This window comes from Dendrobates tinctorius, unplaced genomic scaffold (genome assembly GCF_039654945.1).
Source record: "Dendrobates tinctorius isolate UK_male_01 unplaced genomic scaffold, ASM3965494v1 ptg000015l, whole genome shotgun sequence".
In the NCBI taxonomy this organism is placed as follows: Eukaryota; Metazoa; Chordata; class Amphibia; order Anura; family Dendrobatidae; genus Dendrobates; species Dendrobates tinctorius.
This window is the reverse complement of record NW_027361683.1, coordinates 37,612,416-37,630,114: the sequence shown is the minus strand read 5'-3', so window position 1 is coordinate 37,630,114 and position 17,699 is coordinate 37,612,416. Positions and strand designations below refer to the sequence as shown.

Genomic DNA, 17,699 nt, shown 5'->3' with positions numbered 1-17,699 from the left:
TTAAAATGTCCCTTTTGTCACATTATTTTCAGGGGTACCATCATTTCTGTCCAGGCCTATTTCATGAGTTTTATTTAAAAAAAAAAAATTCTGTGGAAGCATGGTTGAAAAGCAATGTCTGACTTTCATTTGTTCTTTTTCATTTTTTATTTATTATTACTTTTGTCAGATTCAAGTTATTTCTGTCACCATTGTGGGTTTTTCTGTCATTAAACGAGGGGTACCAACAATTTTGACCACATGTGTACGGTGTTTTCATGTGTCACATGAATATACCACATATAAAGCATCCCATAGATTTAAACCCCTTTCTGACATCGGACGTAATGATCCATCCATGTGACCTGGGCCAATTTGACTAGGTATCACCTGGACTGACTCTGATCGGTGCGATTGATGTAATCGATCGCGCCAATCACAGGGCACAGCTCTGTGACCTATTTGTGACTGCGCTGCAGTTTCTCACAGTAGCTGAGGATTTCTGCAGATCGGTCACGCTACAGGATCTGCTGCTGTGCTGGGCCTTTTCTTTTTTGCCACCCCCCATGCGCCACCCCCGTGTGCACATTTAGCAGCCGTTGAGCTTTGATTAGTGACACAGTTCATTCATCAGAGCTCATGCTCACTGTTTTCCACTTTTCACTGACTTTTTTTTCTCCCTGGTTGCTGCTATTTTTCTTTTAGCTTTTTCTTTTCAAATAAAAAAGTTTACACCAAGCACTATCTCACACAAACACACAAACAGATAAATAAAGTACTGACACAATCACAACATAAAAAAATGTTGTCCCATTCGTCACAAAAGCACTATTCAGTGAAGGAGGCATATGCTTTCCTTGCCCCTGACACTGATAGCGAGGGAAAGGATCCCACATTTGTTTATTTTTCAGATTCATCCTCCTCTTCCTCGTCCTCCTGCTTGTCTTCCTCTTCAGGTGCTGCTGAACCGCCATGCAGACGTCTCAGGACAGAAGGTGAACCAGCGCCCCCCATTATGGACCTCGCCCCCTGAAAATTATGAGCCACTTATTCCTGATTTTGTTGCAGAATCAGGCATCAAGTTTGACACCACTGGCCTCACAAAACTAGACTTTTTCAAAGTCTTTTTCTCTGAGGATTTTGTTAACCTCATTGTGGGCCAAACTAATTTGTATGCTCTTCAATTTTGGGCACAAAACCCCTGTTCATCATTTTCTAACTGGTCTCCTGTAGACGCAGTTGAAATGATGCAATTTTGGGGCCTGGTCCTTCACATTGGGATCCTGAAGAAGCCAGAACTTCGGCAATATTGGAGTGTTGATGTTTTATACAACACTCCAGTGTTCTGAATTGTCGTGGCCCCAACACGTTTTGAGGCCATCCACAAATTTCTGCATTATACCGATAATGCACAGTGTCTTCCCCGAGATGACCCCAACTTTGACCGTCTGTTCAAAGTTCGGCCTGTCATCGAGCACTTCAACAAAATGTTTGCTGAAGTGTACATGCCCCAAAGGGACATCTGTGTGGATGACTCGATAATTCATTTCAAGGGAAGGCTCAAAAACCATAAACACCTTCCCAGTAAGAGGGCCAGGTACAGAATTAAGCTCTATAAGCTGTGTAAGAGTACCTCAAGGTACACCCACAGGTTTAGAGTTTATGAAGGGAAGGACACCAGGATTGAACCCCCTGAATGCCCCCTGTCCTCGGAGTGAGTGGGAAAATTGTGTGGGATTTGGTGCACCCACTGCTGGATAAAGGTTATCTATCACCTCTGCACGAATAACTTTTATACCAGCATCCCACTCTTTAAGTCAGCATGCGGTACTGTCCGCAAAAATCAGAGAGGCCTCCCAAAAACGCTAAATGGGCAGATGCTCAGAAGGGGTGACAGCAGAGCCCAATGTAGCGACGTGCTGGTGGTCAAGTACAAGGACAACAGGGATGTCTTTTTCTTGACCACCATAAATGGTGATGGCAGAACGCTCAGCACTGTACGGGGTACCTCTGCACAGGTCTGCAAACCGGACTGTGTACTGGTGTACAACAAAAACATGGGGGGCGTTGATCTCTCTGATCAAGTACTCCAGCCGTATAGTGCTTTGAGAAAGGCCAAGGTGTGGTACAAGAAGCTGGCCATGCACATCGTACAGATGGCAATGCTCAACGCTTTCCTGCTGTCACGATGTGCAGGCCACACAGATACGTCGCACCTTCAGCTCCAGGAGGTAGTGATCAATGCCCTGATATTTGGCAGGAAGAAGCGGGTCCCAGTACTTCCGGAACTGAAGGTTCTCATATCGTACCAGGTCAACATTTCCCAGGGGAGGTCCCTCAAAGTGGGGAAAAAAAAGAAGGTCACAAAAGAGGTGCTGAGTGTGTAACAAAAGGGGAATACGCAAGGACTCCGTTTATCAATGCGACACCTGCCCCGACAAACCTGGCCTGTGTATGAAAGATTGCTTCAGACTGTACCACAGTTCCATGCACTACTAAATTCATTTCTAACTTACACAACTGACATATAACAACCTGACAAACACTACGCAAGTCACGTATGCCACTACATTATAAAATTCATATACCAGAAAACAGCAGATTAGTTACAAAAAGGGGGCACTTTTTGGGCATTGCCACTGTTAAGGCACATCTTGATAAGGTCCTTGGGGGTCTAGTTTCCAAAATGGGGTCAATTGTGGGGCACTTCCACTGTTTAGGCACTTCATGGGCTCTGCAAACACAACATGACACCCGCAGACCATTCAAAGTCTACATTCCAAAACGTCACTACTTCCCTTCCTAGCCCCAAAATGTGCCCAAGCAGTAGTTTTCTCCCACATGTGGGGTATCAGCGTACTCAGGACAAATTGGGCAAGAATTGTTGGATTCCAATTTCTCCAGTTACCCTTGTGAAAATAAAAAATTGGGGGCTAAAAGATCATTATTGTGGGAAAAAATATGATTTTTTATTTTCACGGCTCTACATTATAATCTTTAGTAAAGCACTTGGGGGTTCAAAGTGCAAACCATACATCTAGATAAGTTCCTTGGGGGGGTCTAGTTTCTAAAATGGGGGGGTTTCCACTGTTTAGGCCCATCAGGGGCTCTCCAAACGCGACATGGCGTCCGATCTCAATTCCAGCCAATTTTGTGTTGAAAAAGTCAAACGGCGTTCCTTCTCTTCCGAACTATGCCATGCACCTTAACAGTGGTTTTTCCCCATATATTGGGTATCGGCATGTTCAGGAGAAATTGCATTATAAGTTTTGGGGTTATTTTTTTCCTGTTACCCTTGTGAAAATAATAAAAAACATAGTCTAATGTTGCATTTTAGTGAAAAAAAAAATTAAATGTTCATTTTTTCCTTTCACATTCCATTAATTCCTGTGAAGCACCTGAAGGGTTAATAAACTTCTTGAATGTGGTTTTGATCAGCTTGAGGGGTGCAGTTTTTAAAATGGTGTCACTTTGGGGTATTTTCTGACCCCTCAAAGTGATTTCAAATGTGAGATTGTCCCTAAAAAATAGTTTTGTAAATTTTGTTGTAAAAATGAGAAATCGCTGGTCAACTTTTAACCCTTATAACTTCCTAACGAAAAAATTTTTTTTCCCAAAATTGTGTTGATGTAAAGTAGACATGTGGGAAATGTTATGTATTAACTATTTTGTGTGAACTATTTATCTGTTTTAACGGCATAAAAATTCACAGTTTGAAAATTGCAAAAATGTCCACATTTTTGCCAAATTTCCATTTTTTTACACAAATAAATGCAAGTTATAGTGAAGAATTTTTACCACTAATGTGAAGTACAATATGTCACAAAAAAATTCTCAGAATCGTCAAGATCCGTTGAAGCGTTCCAGAGTTATTACCTCATAAAGGGACAGTGGTCAGAATTTTTAAAATTGGCCCAGTCATTAACGTGAAAACCACCCTCGGGGGTAAAGGGGTTAACATTTTCAGCTATTATCAATGTAAGGGTCAAAGCACCAAATTTTGAAGCACTTTCACCAGTGTAGCAGGCACTTGTTATTAAATTGCAACCTCTATTCTTCCATTGAAGAGCGGTGCAAAAACAAGGAAAATTAAAGTTTCAATATAATGTATATGAAAAGAAAGTTAGCACTCACCCTTCTTTCACAAGGGACTTCAGGATTTTTTTAATTTTCATTATTTGACATCAAGCAAAAAAGTGTAAAAGTGCTAGCAGCGTGGCGGCAGGTGCAGAAATTTCATAGGAAGAGATATGACGGACAACGAACGTTTCACACTAGTTTGCGCTTCTACTGGTCCATGTGTAACAAGGTGGCAATGAACACATCCGGAATCACTGCGTGTACAACAGGGGGCAGTGCTTTGGGTGGAGCGGGGTATCCGCTACGTCGAAAGTTCAGGGATTCCGGCCCATGGAAACATACCATAAGACAAGACAAACACAGCATATACACAACAGGAACATATTACAGCATAACACACTGTTAGAGCACCGCATGGAGGGCCACATCAGGGAAGGGGAGAGGGAGCAACCGAGGGTCTCAAACACCTCCTTACACATGTTACTATGTGAAATCACCTCATTCCCTTTAAACCAGAGTGAGGGAAGTGAAAGACTAGGTGAATACAATTACATTGATTAAACATCACATGAGTACACAAAAAAAAGCATGTCACAAAAAAACAGACAGGTCTAAGGCTAGGGTCACATTTGCGTTCAGGAGGGCTGCGGACGGCTGCCTACTTTCTCCTTTCTTCCTCCCTGAAGCTCCGTCTACTTCTTTGTGTCCTTCGTTTCCCTGCGTACCTATCTTTAACATCGGGTACACAGAGACATGCATTGCATGTGGATGCGTTCGCATACGGCGATTTTGATGTGTACGGCGACCGTACGGAAATGCTAAATTTTGCGTTTCCGTGCGATTGCCGCACACGTCAGATCGCTGCATGCGGACGCATCCGCATAAAACGCATGTCCCTAAGACCCAATGTTAAAGATAGGTAGGCAGGGAAACACAGGACACATACAGAAGTTGGTGGAGCTTCAGGGAGGAAGAAAGGAGGAAGCAGGCAGCCATCCGCAGCCCTCCTGCACGCAAATGTGAACCTAGCCTAACTTGTCATGTAAGCCCAGAGGACCATGTGCTTTCTTGTCTAAAAGCCATTTTGCTTCTCTTTGCAGAAGCAATTTATTGCTATTGCCTCCTCTTAGTGGATTTTCTACATGCTCAATACCTGCAAATGTTAACCCATTAGGATCTGCATTGTGGCAATTTATTTATTTAATGAATCTCACTAACCCTTTCATTGTAGTGATAGAATGGAAATGTTCCCTGAAGCGTGTGCATAGTTTCCTAATTGTTTTCCCTATATAGTAGAACTGACAAGAGCATAAAATTGCATATACAACATAATTCGTACGACACATGATGAGATCTTTTATTACATGCGTAATTTTACCTAATTTTAAAACCTTCCCTGTAATCCGCAGCCGACATTATGAACAATGTCCACAACGATAATTACTTATTGGTTTACTATCTGTTAACCATATAGATGTTTTTATATCAGCTGTAAATCTTTTTCTTACTAGTAAGTCGCCAATATTTTTATTTCTGTTAGCAGCGGATTAATCAGCGTAACATCCAGAGTCAGCAACACAGAATGTAGATTTATTCATATCCAGGTTGAACAGCTTACAGCATGAAATGTGATCAGTCTGGTATCTGCTGTGGCTTGCAGCATGGTAGCATTACAACAACAAAAAGGGAAGAGAAGGTGGGGGCATCCTGTCTGTTTTTTTTTTTTGTCACTGAACTTTGTTAACAATCTCACAATATGCACAATATATAAAACAGTACAGTAGTAGTTGTTGCAATACATACAGATCAATATGCATTATTCCATCACCTCCACTCAACAACTACTTATCCTCTTAGTCCCAGTGTGGTCCTCAATTCTTGGAACCTGGCTCGTGGCAATGGCTTTGTCATAATGTCAGCTGCCATCTTATCAGTTTCACAATAGACGAACTGAATTATGCCACGATCTATCAAATCACGTAAATGATGATGTCTGACGTCAATGTGCTTGGTTCTAGCACTGATCTTTTCACTGCATGCAAGTTTAATGCATCCTTGGTTGTCCTCATTAGCAGCATTGATCCACTTTGTTCTTTCATGGACAGGTAGTTCTTGCATTTCATCCCATGACTGCGGCTCTGATTCAGGTAGTGTCTTGACTATGTAGGATAGATGTTTAGCTCGTACGCCTCTGTTTGATCTTGAAGCTCTCCTGATTTTAGATTGACCTGATTTTTCTGTTGTTCCTTCAGTGGTTGAAGAATCCAGCCAGACCTCTACATCCTCCTTGTTATTGTCTTGTAATTGTGACTTCAGCTGGACTACTGGCGTGATGTCACAAAACTTGGGGGACACAAAGTTCTCATCAATCACTACATCTCTACTTATTGTGACCTTGTTTGTTTCTGGGTGTAGAATCCTATAACCTTTCTGGGTTTCACTGTAGCCTACCAGGATCCCTTCCTTAGCGTGATATTCCCACTTTGTTCACCTTTCTTTGGGAACATGTACAAGCGCTTTACTTCAGAATATTCTTATATGATGTAGTTTTTGCTTTCTGCTGTTCCATTGCTCAAACGGAGTTTTCTCTGTAGCTTTACCTGGTAGTCTGTTCTGAAGATAGCAAGCTGTCATGATTGCTTCACCCCAATATGCTGTGGGCAGATTTGCATCAAACAACATACTTCTTCCACTTTCACAGAGTGTTCGATTCCTTCTTTCCGCGACACCATTTTGCTCAGAATTTTACGGTACAGTGGTCTGAAATAGGATTCCATTTTTCTTTAAAATGCTCTGTGTCTCATTACTTGTGTATTCAGTCCCATTATCTGCACGTAGAATCTTTGGCATTCTCCCAAATTTATTATATACCTCAGCTAGATATACTTCAAGTTTCTCTGGAACTTCTTTCTTGCTGTGAAGCAGATGGACAACTGTATATCTTGAATGATCATCAATAAATGTGAGAAAATATCTCTTCTTCCCAGGAGTCTGAGTGCTCATTGGACCACAGACATCTGTATGTATTAAATCTAGTGTCTGTTCTGTTCTTGTAGTACTTCTCTTAGGAAAAGCTTTTCTAGACATTTTCCCTTTGATGCAGCTAGTACATTTCATTATCTGGTTAAATAGATCAATTGTAATGTCCTCAGCTAGTTGCTTTTGAACTAACTTCCTTATTGCTTCTGGGTCTCTGTGTGCTAGGCGCCTATGCCATACATGAATGCAGTTATTGTGCCTTTCTTCCTGAGCAGTATACACACACTCTTTGCATTTAAGCTGGTAAAGTTCATTTGTGATTTTTCCTTCTGCTAGTTTGTGGCCCTCTTTTGAGATGATGCAGCTATCATGCTTAAATGTAACTTCATTTCCTTCTTTTGTGAGTTTCTTCACAAATAGTAAATTACTCTCAAGACTAGGCACATAGAGCACATCTTTTACTGGGATCTTCTTGCTTTGTGTTGGTGAGATTTGACAATCAATATAACCATCTCCTATACCTTGTGAAGTCATGTACTGACCATTAGCCATTATCACTTTCTCTGACTTACTTTGGTTAAGCTTAGAAAAGAAGTCCCTGTTATTAGTCATGTGACTAGTTGCTCCAGAGTCTATACACCATGCATGCTTTGATGTATTTACACTGACAGTAAATGCAGTTTCAGTATTCACAGAATCATTTTCTGCAGACACAGCACTTTTAACCCTTTGAAGACTGCTTTGCTTTTTCAGCTGATTCACTCTAGCTTTCCAGACTCTGCAGTCAGCTTTCAAATGTCCTGAATTCTTGCAAACAAAACATTCACGTGTTTCTTTTAGGTGCTTTCTGTTATCATTTAGATTTTGTGTCTGTAAAGCAGATTCTGCATCGCATGTCCTGCTGTTTACACCTTCTGCTTTCTGCTTATATTCATCTATGAGCTTCCTTCTGACATACTCCAATGTAAGCTCATCATCTGGGTGCGCATCTAGTGCGGTTACAAGTGTGTTATCGTTTTCTGGAAGACCACTAAGCAGTAATGCGGCTACATGAAAGTCCTTAAAATCTTCCCCAATGCCTCTCAGGCATTCTACAATCTCTAGAATGCTTGTTATGTAGTCCTGCATATCCTGGCCATTCTGTAGTTTAGACTGGTACAATTTTCTCATGAGATAAAGCTTATTGCTTAAATTTATCCTCTCATTCACCTTTTGCAGCTGCTCCCACATTTCTCTTGCAGTTTCACTTTTACACACATGCACAATCTGATCATCATCTATACTGAGTGATATGGTACTTTGTGCTTTCTAATCCATCTCTATCCACTCCTGTGATACTGGGTCAGGTTTAGGCTCCTTTGTGTATTTCCACGTACCTTCTCTTATCAGCAGCATTTTCACTTTGAATTTCCAGGATTGATAATTCTGGTTAGTGAGACTTGGTACTGTAAACTTCATGGAGTTGCTGCTGCTGGTGGCCATCTTTGCTGTATTCCTTTCTTTTCTTTTCTCTGTGCTCTGGGGATCTGGGACTCTAGGACTCTGGGCCATAACCTGTTAGCAGCGGATTAATCAGCGTAACATCCATAGTCAGCAACACAGAATGTAGATTTATTCTTATCCAGGTTGAACAGCTTACATCATTAAATGTGATCAGTCTGGTATCTGCTGTGGCTTGCAGCATGGGAGCATTACAACAACAAGAAGGGAAGAGAAGGAGGGGGCATCCTGTCTGTTTTTTTTTTTGTCACTGAACTTTGTTAACAATCTCACAATATGCACACTATATAAAACAGTACAGTAGTAGTTGTTGCAATACATACAGATCAATATGCATTATTCCAACAATTTCTATAAGTAACTAACGGTTTATTCTGAACTACATAATAAGGTCTCTATCACTTTGCAATAAATGCCAGTTTTTTCTGATCGCATTCTTTATCGAACTCATATTTGGGTTATTTTTAAAAATAAAAATCAATCATTGTTTTCTTTTTAATTATATCAGTTCTTCTTGGCTTTTTTTTTTATAAATTCTGCATGCATTTTTGCTTTAGCTCTATTCTGTGCCTCTTTTAGTTATGTTGAAGGGTAATCCCTATCTCTAAAGTTTTTTGTGAGTTCTATTGCTTGAGTTTCAAAACCTGCATCACTACTATTGATTCGTCTTAGTCTAAGATGCTGACTAAAAAGTACCCTTTCTTAGTGTGACTGGGGGTTGCACTATTAAAATGTAGGAGCATGTTAGAAGCTGTTGATTTTTTTAAAAGCTTTAGTAATAATATTATCATTCATTATACTTACGGTATTTGCACATTTAAAAACTCTAGATTATTAGACCCAAATTTTGCTGTGAATTTCATGTTGACTTTGTTGTTATTATTTAAATAATTAACTAATAACTGTTGTGTTGTATTGAACTTTATCTTCTAAAAAATATTACGATGTGTGAACATGTCCTAAGGCCCCACTACAGGTGCTGGCAAAAAAAAATAAAATTTATTAAAAAAAAGTTATGCGCCAAATCTGTGAACCGGGAACTGGATCTAAAGGTTGATTTTGTGTCATTAGATTTCATTATTCTTTTCATAATTTTATCAATTATTTCTTTTCATAGGTTGGAGGACAGAATCTTCAATATTTACCTAAGGTGAGAAAAAGAGTGCTCGTTCATGTAGACAGCAGAAGGTTTATACTGTAGTAGAGGGGGAAATGTCATGACCCTTTATAAATATATGTTCACATGTTGAAGGGAATCTGTCACCAGGTTTCTGCTATCCCATCTGAGAGCAGCATGCTGTAAGGGAAGAGACTCTGATTCCAGTGACATGTCACTTACTGACCAGCTTGCTGTCATTTTGCTAAAATCACTGTTATCTGCTGCAGATCTATCAGTTGTCTTAGTGCGGAGCTTAGTATAAATCTACCCACACCACTGACTGGCAGCTTTCTGCCTATGTAAGGTGTACAAAGAAAGTGGCCAATCAGGGGTGGGGTTATAAAGAGCACATGAATAATAATAATCTCCCGCTGATAAAACAATGATTTTATCAAAATCACAGCAAGTAGTCCAGTAAGTGACTCACTGCAGGAATAAGGATCTCTTTCTCTACATTATGCTGCTCTCAGAATAGATGTATTCTTTCAGAGGTGTATGTAGGCTTTCTGGCACCCGGGGCAAGAATTCAGTTTGGCACCCCTGCCTACCCATCAGCACACATGCAATTTGCACTTAGTCATGTACCGACAAGTTGCTCTTCCTAATGCTCTCAATGTTCAGTGAAAAACTGAAAGAAGCAGGAAGAGAAGCTCATTGTCACAGGACCATAAGTATGAAAATCGCATATGAGTGAAGTGTCCGTGTGATGACTACTGGAACCTGCAGTGCTGAATTCTGACAATGCAGACTTCTGAATTCTCACAACGAATGCACTGCACACATCTAGGATTCTCCCTTGCGTTGGACAGTCATGTCAGCACAAGTATGTGATTTGTATACTTCTGGCCACATTCCGACTAGACGTGCCCGGCTTCGCTCCGTACATTTTCATTGAGTGAGACCACACATGTCTAGTCAGCATGTGACCGCCTGTATGTAAATTACCGACATGAGAGAATCCTGACAGCGTTCAGTGCGCACTGTGAGAATTCAGAAGTCTGCAGTCACATAGTATGACTGCAGACTCAGCACAAACCTGGACAACCCCTTTAATGTCTCCAGCATAAATAAAAACAAGATACTTAGTCAGTGTCACAAATACTATTTACATCCAGGTACCTTAAAGATGTCGTTGTCTCTGAGTCGTTCTCCTTCTTTTCTTCATCTTGTCCAGACCCCATGATGAGTTTTCTCATCCACAGCTCGTCTCTGCAGACTTCCATCTTCTCCACTCTTTTGCAGAAAACCTCCACATGGGGCCCCTAAAGTTAGAAGTGTCACTATAATGCTCCTGGATAAAAAAAAACTGCCCCTCACTATATTGTCTGCACAAAATATGACTCCCACACTGTCCTTCTTATGGTACATGCTCTTTACACTGACCTCTCCTTTCCATACTGGCCTCCTCTACACACTGTCCTTTCACATTGTTTCCCCCTATAGAGCCCAGTGTCTATACTGTACTCTGTCATCACACTCCCCCTCCTTGGTATACTGTCCCCTCCTGGCTGTGCCCTTACACTGTCCCCCCATGCTATGCCGCCACTACTCAGTCTGTATTCTGTGCCCACTCACTTTTCTCCCCCCATTCTGTCTCCTCACACTATTCCCTTCCCTCCTTATACTGTCTCCTCTCACATCCCCCCTGTTCAACATACTTTCTCCTTGTATATTTATCCCCTACTTTCTATACTGCCTGCTCACACATACCTCTCACATATACCCCTACTGTGTCTGTACACATCCCATCACCCTCACTCCCTGTACTGTCAACTTACATTTTTCACATTACTACTCATACTGTGTCCGCATACATTCCCCCGTTCGCTCCCCATACTGTCTGCACCCATCCCCATTCACCATGACTGTGTCTGCACCCATCCCCCATACTGTTTCCTCATACATGCCCTGCATCTCCCCATTTGCTCCTCATTTTCTGTCCTCAAATCTCCCCACACACATGAAACACCCCATCCCCACTCCAGATCTCCCCACAAACATTAAATCCCCCCATTCCCTACACAGCCTGTCATCATCCCCCCATTCCCCACACAGCCCATCATCAACCCCACATCACTCCTCCACACAGCCCCTCATCATCCCCCATCACCCCTTCTCCACACAACCCCTCATCACCCAATTCCCCACACAGCCCCTCATAACCCCCAATTCCCCACACAGCCACTCATCATCCACCTAATCCCCACACAGCAGATCATCATCCCCACTCCCCACACAGCCCTTCATCATTCTGCTCATCACCCCTTCTCCATACAGCTCCTCATCACCCAATTCCCCACACAGCCCCTCATCATCCCCTCATTCCCTACACAACACCTCATCATCCCCCCTATTCCCCACAGAGCACCTCATCATCATCTTTCCTATGCAACCCCACTCGAGTAACATCAACCCCTTTCCAAAATCCATCCTCAGAGCACTCACACTGAGTCTTAGGTTCTCATTTCCATTTGTACAAGGGTCCATGGTGCAGCCCCTCGGTCTTCTCCTCACGCGGCTCCATGGAGCAGCCCCTCGGTCTTCTCCTCACACAGCTCCATGATGCAGTCCCTCATTTCCTGCTTCACCAGCAGCCTCAGCAGCAAAACCCACTGCTTCCTGCTATCGAAGCTTCACTGGACTGAAGGAGGCCCCGCCCCTTCCGGTGACATCATTGCTTCAAAAAATCAACTCCGTTCTGGGAGCCGGTGAGCTGCAGCTTCTCTGTGTCGGCTGTCAGCATGACAGCCGACACAGAGAACAGCCAACTCACAGTCCGGGGGGCGGCAGAATGCTACATTTGGTGCGTGCAAATATCTAATAAACCAAGTCTGTCAAAGGAAGCTGTCTATAGGTCACACATCTCAATACTTTTTAGATAAATATATATGGGAATTTTATTAAAAACATTTTGTTTTAGAAAGATATCTTTTTGTTCTGGGCTTTTAGAAAATAAAAAAAATCTTCTTTTTTTGCTGTTAGGCTAGTTTCACACTAGCGTATGGAGGAGCTCCAGACAGCTGCGGGCTTCCTCCGTGAAGCTCCGCCCTCGGCTGCACCTCCTCCGGTCAGCTCCGTCTCTGTCGGCATGCGGCCTGCATACCGTACCTTTAGCATTAGGTACGCAGGCCATGCCGTTGAATGCAGATGCCTCCGCATGCGTCTTTTTGACGGTGCGGCGATCTGTACCAACCGCAGCATGTTGCATTTTGGTGCACTCGCCGCACCGTCAAAAATCGCATGCGGAGGTATCTGCATTCGTACCTAATGCTAAAGATAGACAAGATCAGCTGTGGCAAAGAATGCTTAGTACCATATGTATAACCCTCAGGGGTTAAATGTCAATAGCTTGGAGGATTCCCATTCAAAATAAAACATAGCCTTTAATAATCCATTAAAATGTAAGACATCACATAAAAACACATAAACAAACATAATAGTGCTCGTGCGTATCAGTGCTCATTTAAAAAATGGTTCGGTCTCACCATTAATCATGGACATAAGCGCCCCGGCGTATTTTTCAAATGTCCCCTGCTGGGTATTCGGGTCCATATAGCATCACAAGACAGTGTATGAAAAAGGAGGTTAATAGGGTTACAGGTATGCAGTTTTCCCTATCCTCCCTGTCGTGCCAAGGTATTACTCCAGCCCTATAGTGTCACCCCCTGTCCTCAGAAGGGGTATTAGCTCCATACGCATTTCCTCTCCAATAACGGGGATTCATCTGGGGAGTTATATAATTAGATATAAGGGGGTTTGAATATATTTGTCCATAAAGAAGGGGCCCCGCAATGGGCACGACAGGGAGGATAGGGAAAACTGATATGCACGAGCACTATTATGTTTGTTTATGTGTTGTTTATGTGATGTCTTAGATTTTAATGGATTATTAAAGGCTATGTCTTATTTTGAATGGGAATCCTCCAAGCTATTGACACTAATGCTAAAGATAGGGTACGCAGGCTGCATGCCGACAGAGGCGGAGCTGACTGGAGGAGGTGCGGCTGGGGGCAGAGCTTCACGGAGCAGTCTGTAGCTCCTCCATACGCTAGTGTGAAACTAGCCTTATTTTTCTCCGAACCTTTGCACCATTATCTAAATTTATCTTCTTGTCACCAAATTGATTTGGGACTAACTGCTGGACTGTGTATGTTTTTTTTCTTTTTAGATACAACTTTTCTCTGAGAATAACTTCCATGGCGACTGTATGATGCACACAGAAGACACTGTATTACTGCCAAAAACCTTTTCACCCCAATCATGTCGGATAGAAGGGGGCAGGTGAGAATTTCTTACTTTTAGTTTTATGCTGTAGCCATTTGATATCACTTTTCTACCACTCTGCAGGTGAACTTTTCTTAGCCCAACTTCAGAACTTGCCACTAATCTTCTCAGTCACATGCCACCTACTAGGTAGAACATAGTTCTCATAATAACTTTCAGTTTATATCTTTGTCATTAAGGACTTTAACCCCTTCTTGGCATATGACGTACAGTTCCATCACATGTTATGTCCTTGAGTTTGATGCAAGTTTGCAAGCCAGACCCTCATCTTTCCCAGCAGGTGATGGCTGTGTTATTCAGCCATCATCTGCATTTAACAGCACTGGGTGAAGCAGACCTTCACCAGTGGCTATTAACCTGCTAATTGTTGCTGTCATTTTGTGACAACTGCATTTAATGCACGCTGGCAGGGAGGAAGCTCATCATTCTATGCGCCCTTCAGCACACCCGTGCCCGTGATCATGGGGTGCTAATGGGTTGCCATGGGAGCCAGAGATCTGCTGAAAATGAAAAATAGTCGGCACTCCAGTCGTTATCGTGGTCCAAATGGAAGGATTGATTCATCCAAGAAAAAAGGCAATTGACAAAGGCTCTGAATGAGCTGAAATGTTTTGTGGAATAAAGCAAATTAAATCAACACATGTGACTGCCGGGATATCCTTTCTTCTTGGAAGAGACCTGCTGAAGACCCTTGTGCATGTCATTACGGTACTCCTCGAAGGCCAGCCTTCATTGGATACCGTGATTCTCACTGTACATAGCAGTGCTGTAGTATTACTGTGTATACCATCTTGGTACATCTTGAGTCATGCATCCTTTCCTGTAAAGATATGCCTTCTTTTTAACTGTGACACAAACTGTGATTTACACTCAAATAGGTCTGAAAGACAATGTGACAATTTGCGCATAATTATGCACTATTGTGCACATTTTCCAGCAAAGTCGATATGCACTCGCAGTAATAAATCTGCTCCGTTGATTAAATTATGTGTGAACATAGCTCCTTTATTGGTCTGTTCTTTCCACAGTTGGATTCTGTATGAAAATGAGAATTGCTGTGGAGAGCAATACATTCTTGATGAAGGGGATTATCCTACACGTACTGCTATGGGATGCCAGGCAATAAGTTCGGTACAATCTCTTAAGAAAGTTCCACTTGTAAGTATCTAAATAGGCAGACTTGTGCATTTTACTCATATGCAGCAGTATAAATGAATAGAAAAGAATATAGAAATAAATATTTTTTAAAGAGCTGCCTCCCCGCTGCTGCCCCTGGTCCTGTTGAGATGGTTGCTGTAGCTATATCATGACTACAGCATTTGACTGCTGCAGCCAAGCATTAGACTTGGCAGTGATGCCGAGGTTAACAGCAGTAGACTGCTGCGCCAAGTGATTGGCTGCAGCATTTAAGTATTGTAGATTGGATGTGTTAACGAAGACTTTATTATTGATGACCTAGCCTTGGAATATGTCATCTATATGTGATGGGTTTGGGATAGACACCCAGCAGCCCAACCAGTCGGCTCAAACCTGCACCAGCAATGGTTAGATATAATTGATGTGTGTGGCAGAACACAGCAGACCCGTACATTGGCCACTGCCAAGTACTTCACGTCATCTGCCATTCAAATGGCTGTGGAGGAGAACTGTTTTCAACAGATTGCCTGCTCTGCTCGCTGCACACTCCCTGTGCTTTCCTCTTCTGCTTGTCCAAGAAATCTGTTCCTGAGTCAAATTTCAACAAGCAACAAGGACCTTGATTGGCTGTAACTTAAAGAGGTTGTCAGTTCCAGAGGGTCATGTGAGACCTTCCCAGTGATATTTTCAGACAGTTATTGAACAGATTCTAAGAATTAAAAAAATATAAATAAGAAAACACATCTGTTATTCCCCCATTCCAAGAATTCCCATAAACAGGGGCATTGATAGGGTCCTAATAGATCAGTGGCTCAAACCTCAAAGTACATGTCTCCTCATACGACCCCCTGCCACTTAAAGGAGGATCTATACATATATAATTAAAGTATACCACTGTTGCTATCCCTTAAATACACAATACAATTACCAATACTACGAAAGTTACTACTATAAAAGCTGAAATTATACGGCTACACAAAGTCCAACCAACTAATATTACCACCACAAAGTGAATACATAATATTATATGACCATTACCTCTACATAACAAAACACTGTATACAAAAACTAATAATACCAACATACACTTTCTACTACTGTACATAATGATTGAAATACATCAAGCTGTTACTAGATAAAAATACCGATATTACCCTCATACAGTGACCAGTGATCACATAGTGGTAGATGCCAGTCTTGCAGAGTAAATAATTGATTACAGCTTAGATATTCACAATACAATTGTTTCTGATTGGGGTCGTTCACTTTTCTTGTCTTTTCATTCTGGTCCAGACAGACAAGACGACTTTTTCCAGCCACGTCTAATCTGCAGTGTTTAATAGAAAGATACATTTCACCATCATTTTTCCAGCATCATCCAAAATTATTCCCAACCCATATCAACTCCCCATTCTGCCTGCTTTACTGGTGACCCCAGTAGTTCAAAAATTGTCTCATTCAAGGGCTGCGTCCCTTGCTTTACTTGGGTCAAATTGTTGCTGCTTTGCAAATTTACGTTTGTTGTTATGTTTACTGCCCTACCCTTACATCAACTCCCTCCCCCCCATCCCCTCTACCCCCCCCTCTATACCCTTGTTAAAAAATAAAATATTGGAAAAGAAAAAGACCCGACATAGGGTCGAAACGTTACCTCAACGCACTATTCCCCTGTGGTGTCTTCAATAACAAAAAATTTTTTGCATTGAAAATCAAAAAAAAAAAAAAAAAAAAAATTGTCTCATTCACATTTTTTGTCCTTAGCATTATATATAGTACGATGGTCCCCCACAGTTCCTCTCTATATAGTTTGAGGCCAAACAGCTCGCAGTATAAATTATGAGAGGAACACAGACCATTATATATAGTGTGATGGCCCTAATTACCCAGTTACATATAGTATAATGATCCCAAAGCTCTCTTATGTACTGCATTATGTCCCCTGCAGCCTACTATACATAGTAAGATGGCTCCCACAACCCAATAATATAAAAAAGAATGAAGATGATACTCACCTAATCCTGATACCTGGCAAAGCAGCCTATGCGGTCTGTGGCTTACAAGACAGTAATAGAGAAGGAAGCTTTGGCTCCTGGCTCTGTAATGGGATTGAAGTATGTCAAAGTCATGTTGAAACTGACAAAGTTCAGTGTGGCGGTTGCTGGAGATCAAGGGCTTTGCCAAGAAGTTCGAGGCCAGAGCCCCGGATCTTTGATGTTAGTAATGTCCTTGCCCATAAATCATTATCATGACACTAGCCCTGACTGAATTAACCTAAAATAGTAATGTAATATAACAGAATTAACAGCAGGCAATGACACAAAAATAGTCCAATATTTTTTTTTTTCAAATTCCTGAAACAATAATATTTATTAAAGCCATTACACTAACATGTCTTACAATGTGTAAATAGTATATGATATTGAAAGGCCCACAATGCTTGAGGACATCATGTTTTACATAATTCCTTGGCACTAAACTAGTGAGTAGGTAAACTCAATCACTGGGTTGAAGAGATCAGAATTCAAATCTCAGCAGAAACTTTACCTACACAGAGAATTGATAATTCATTGGCAGTATAATG

At 41.7% G+C, this 17,699-nt stretch overlaps 1 protein-coding gene across 2 annotated transcripts in view; it reads left to right on the top strand.

Moving 5' to 3' along the window:
• The window catches only part of CRYBG2 (crystallin beta-gamma domain containing 2), a 190,104-nt gene that overhangs the window by 145,557 nt on the left and 26,848 nt on the right, over window positions 1–17,699 (top strand). The window contains exons 15-18 of one of the 2 annotated variants that reach the window (XM_073563710.1): window positions 936–974; window positions 9,656–9,688; window positions 13,866–13,978; window positions 15,010–15,139. In XM_073563710.1, coding sequence (XP_073419811.1) covers window positions 936–974; window positions 9,656–9,688; window positions 13,866–13,978; window positions 15,010–15,139 — 315 coding nt within the window. The remainder of the gene's footprint in view (window positions 1–935; window positions 975–9,655; window positions 9,689–13,865; window positions 13,979–15,009; window positions 15,140–17,699) is intronic. The other variant, XM_073563719.1, reaches the window with a different exon arrangement.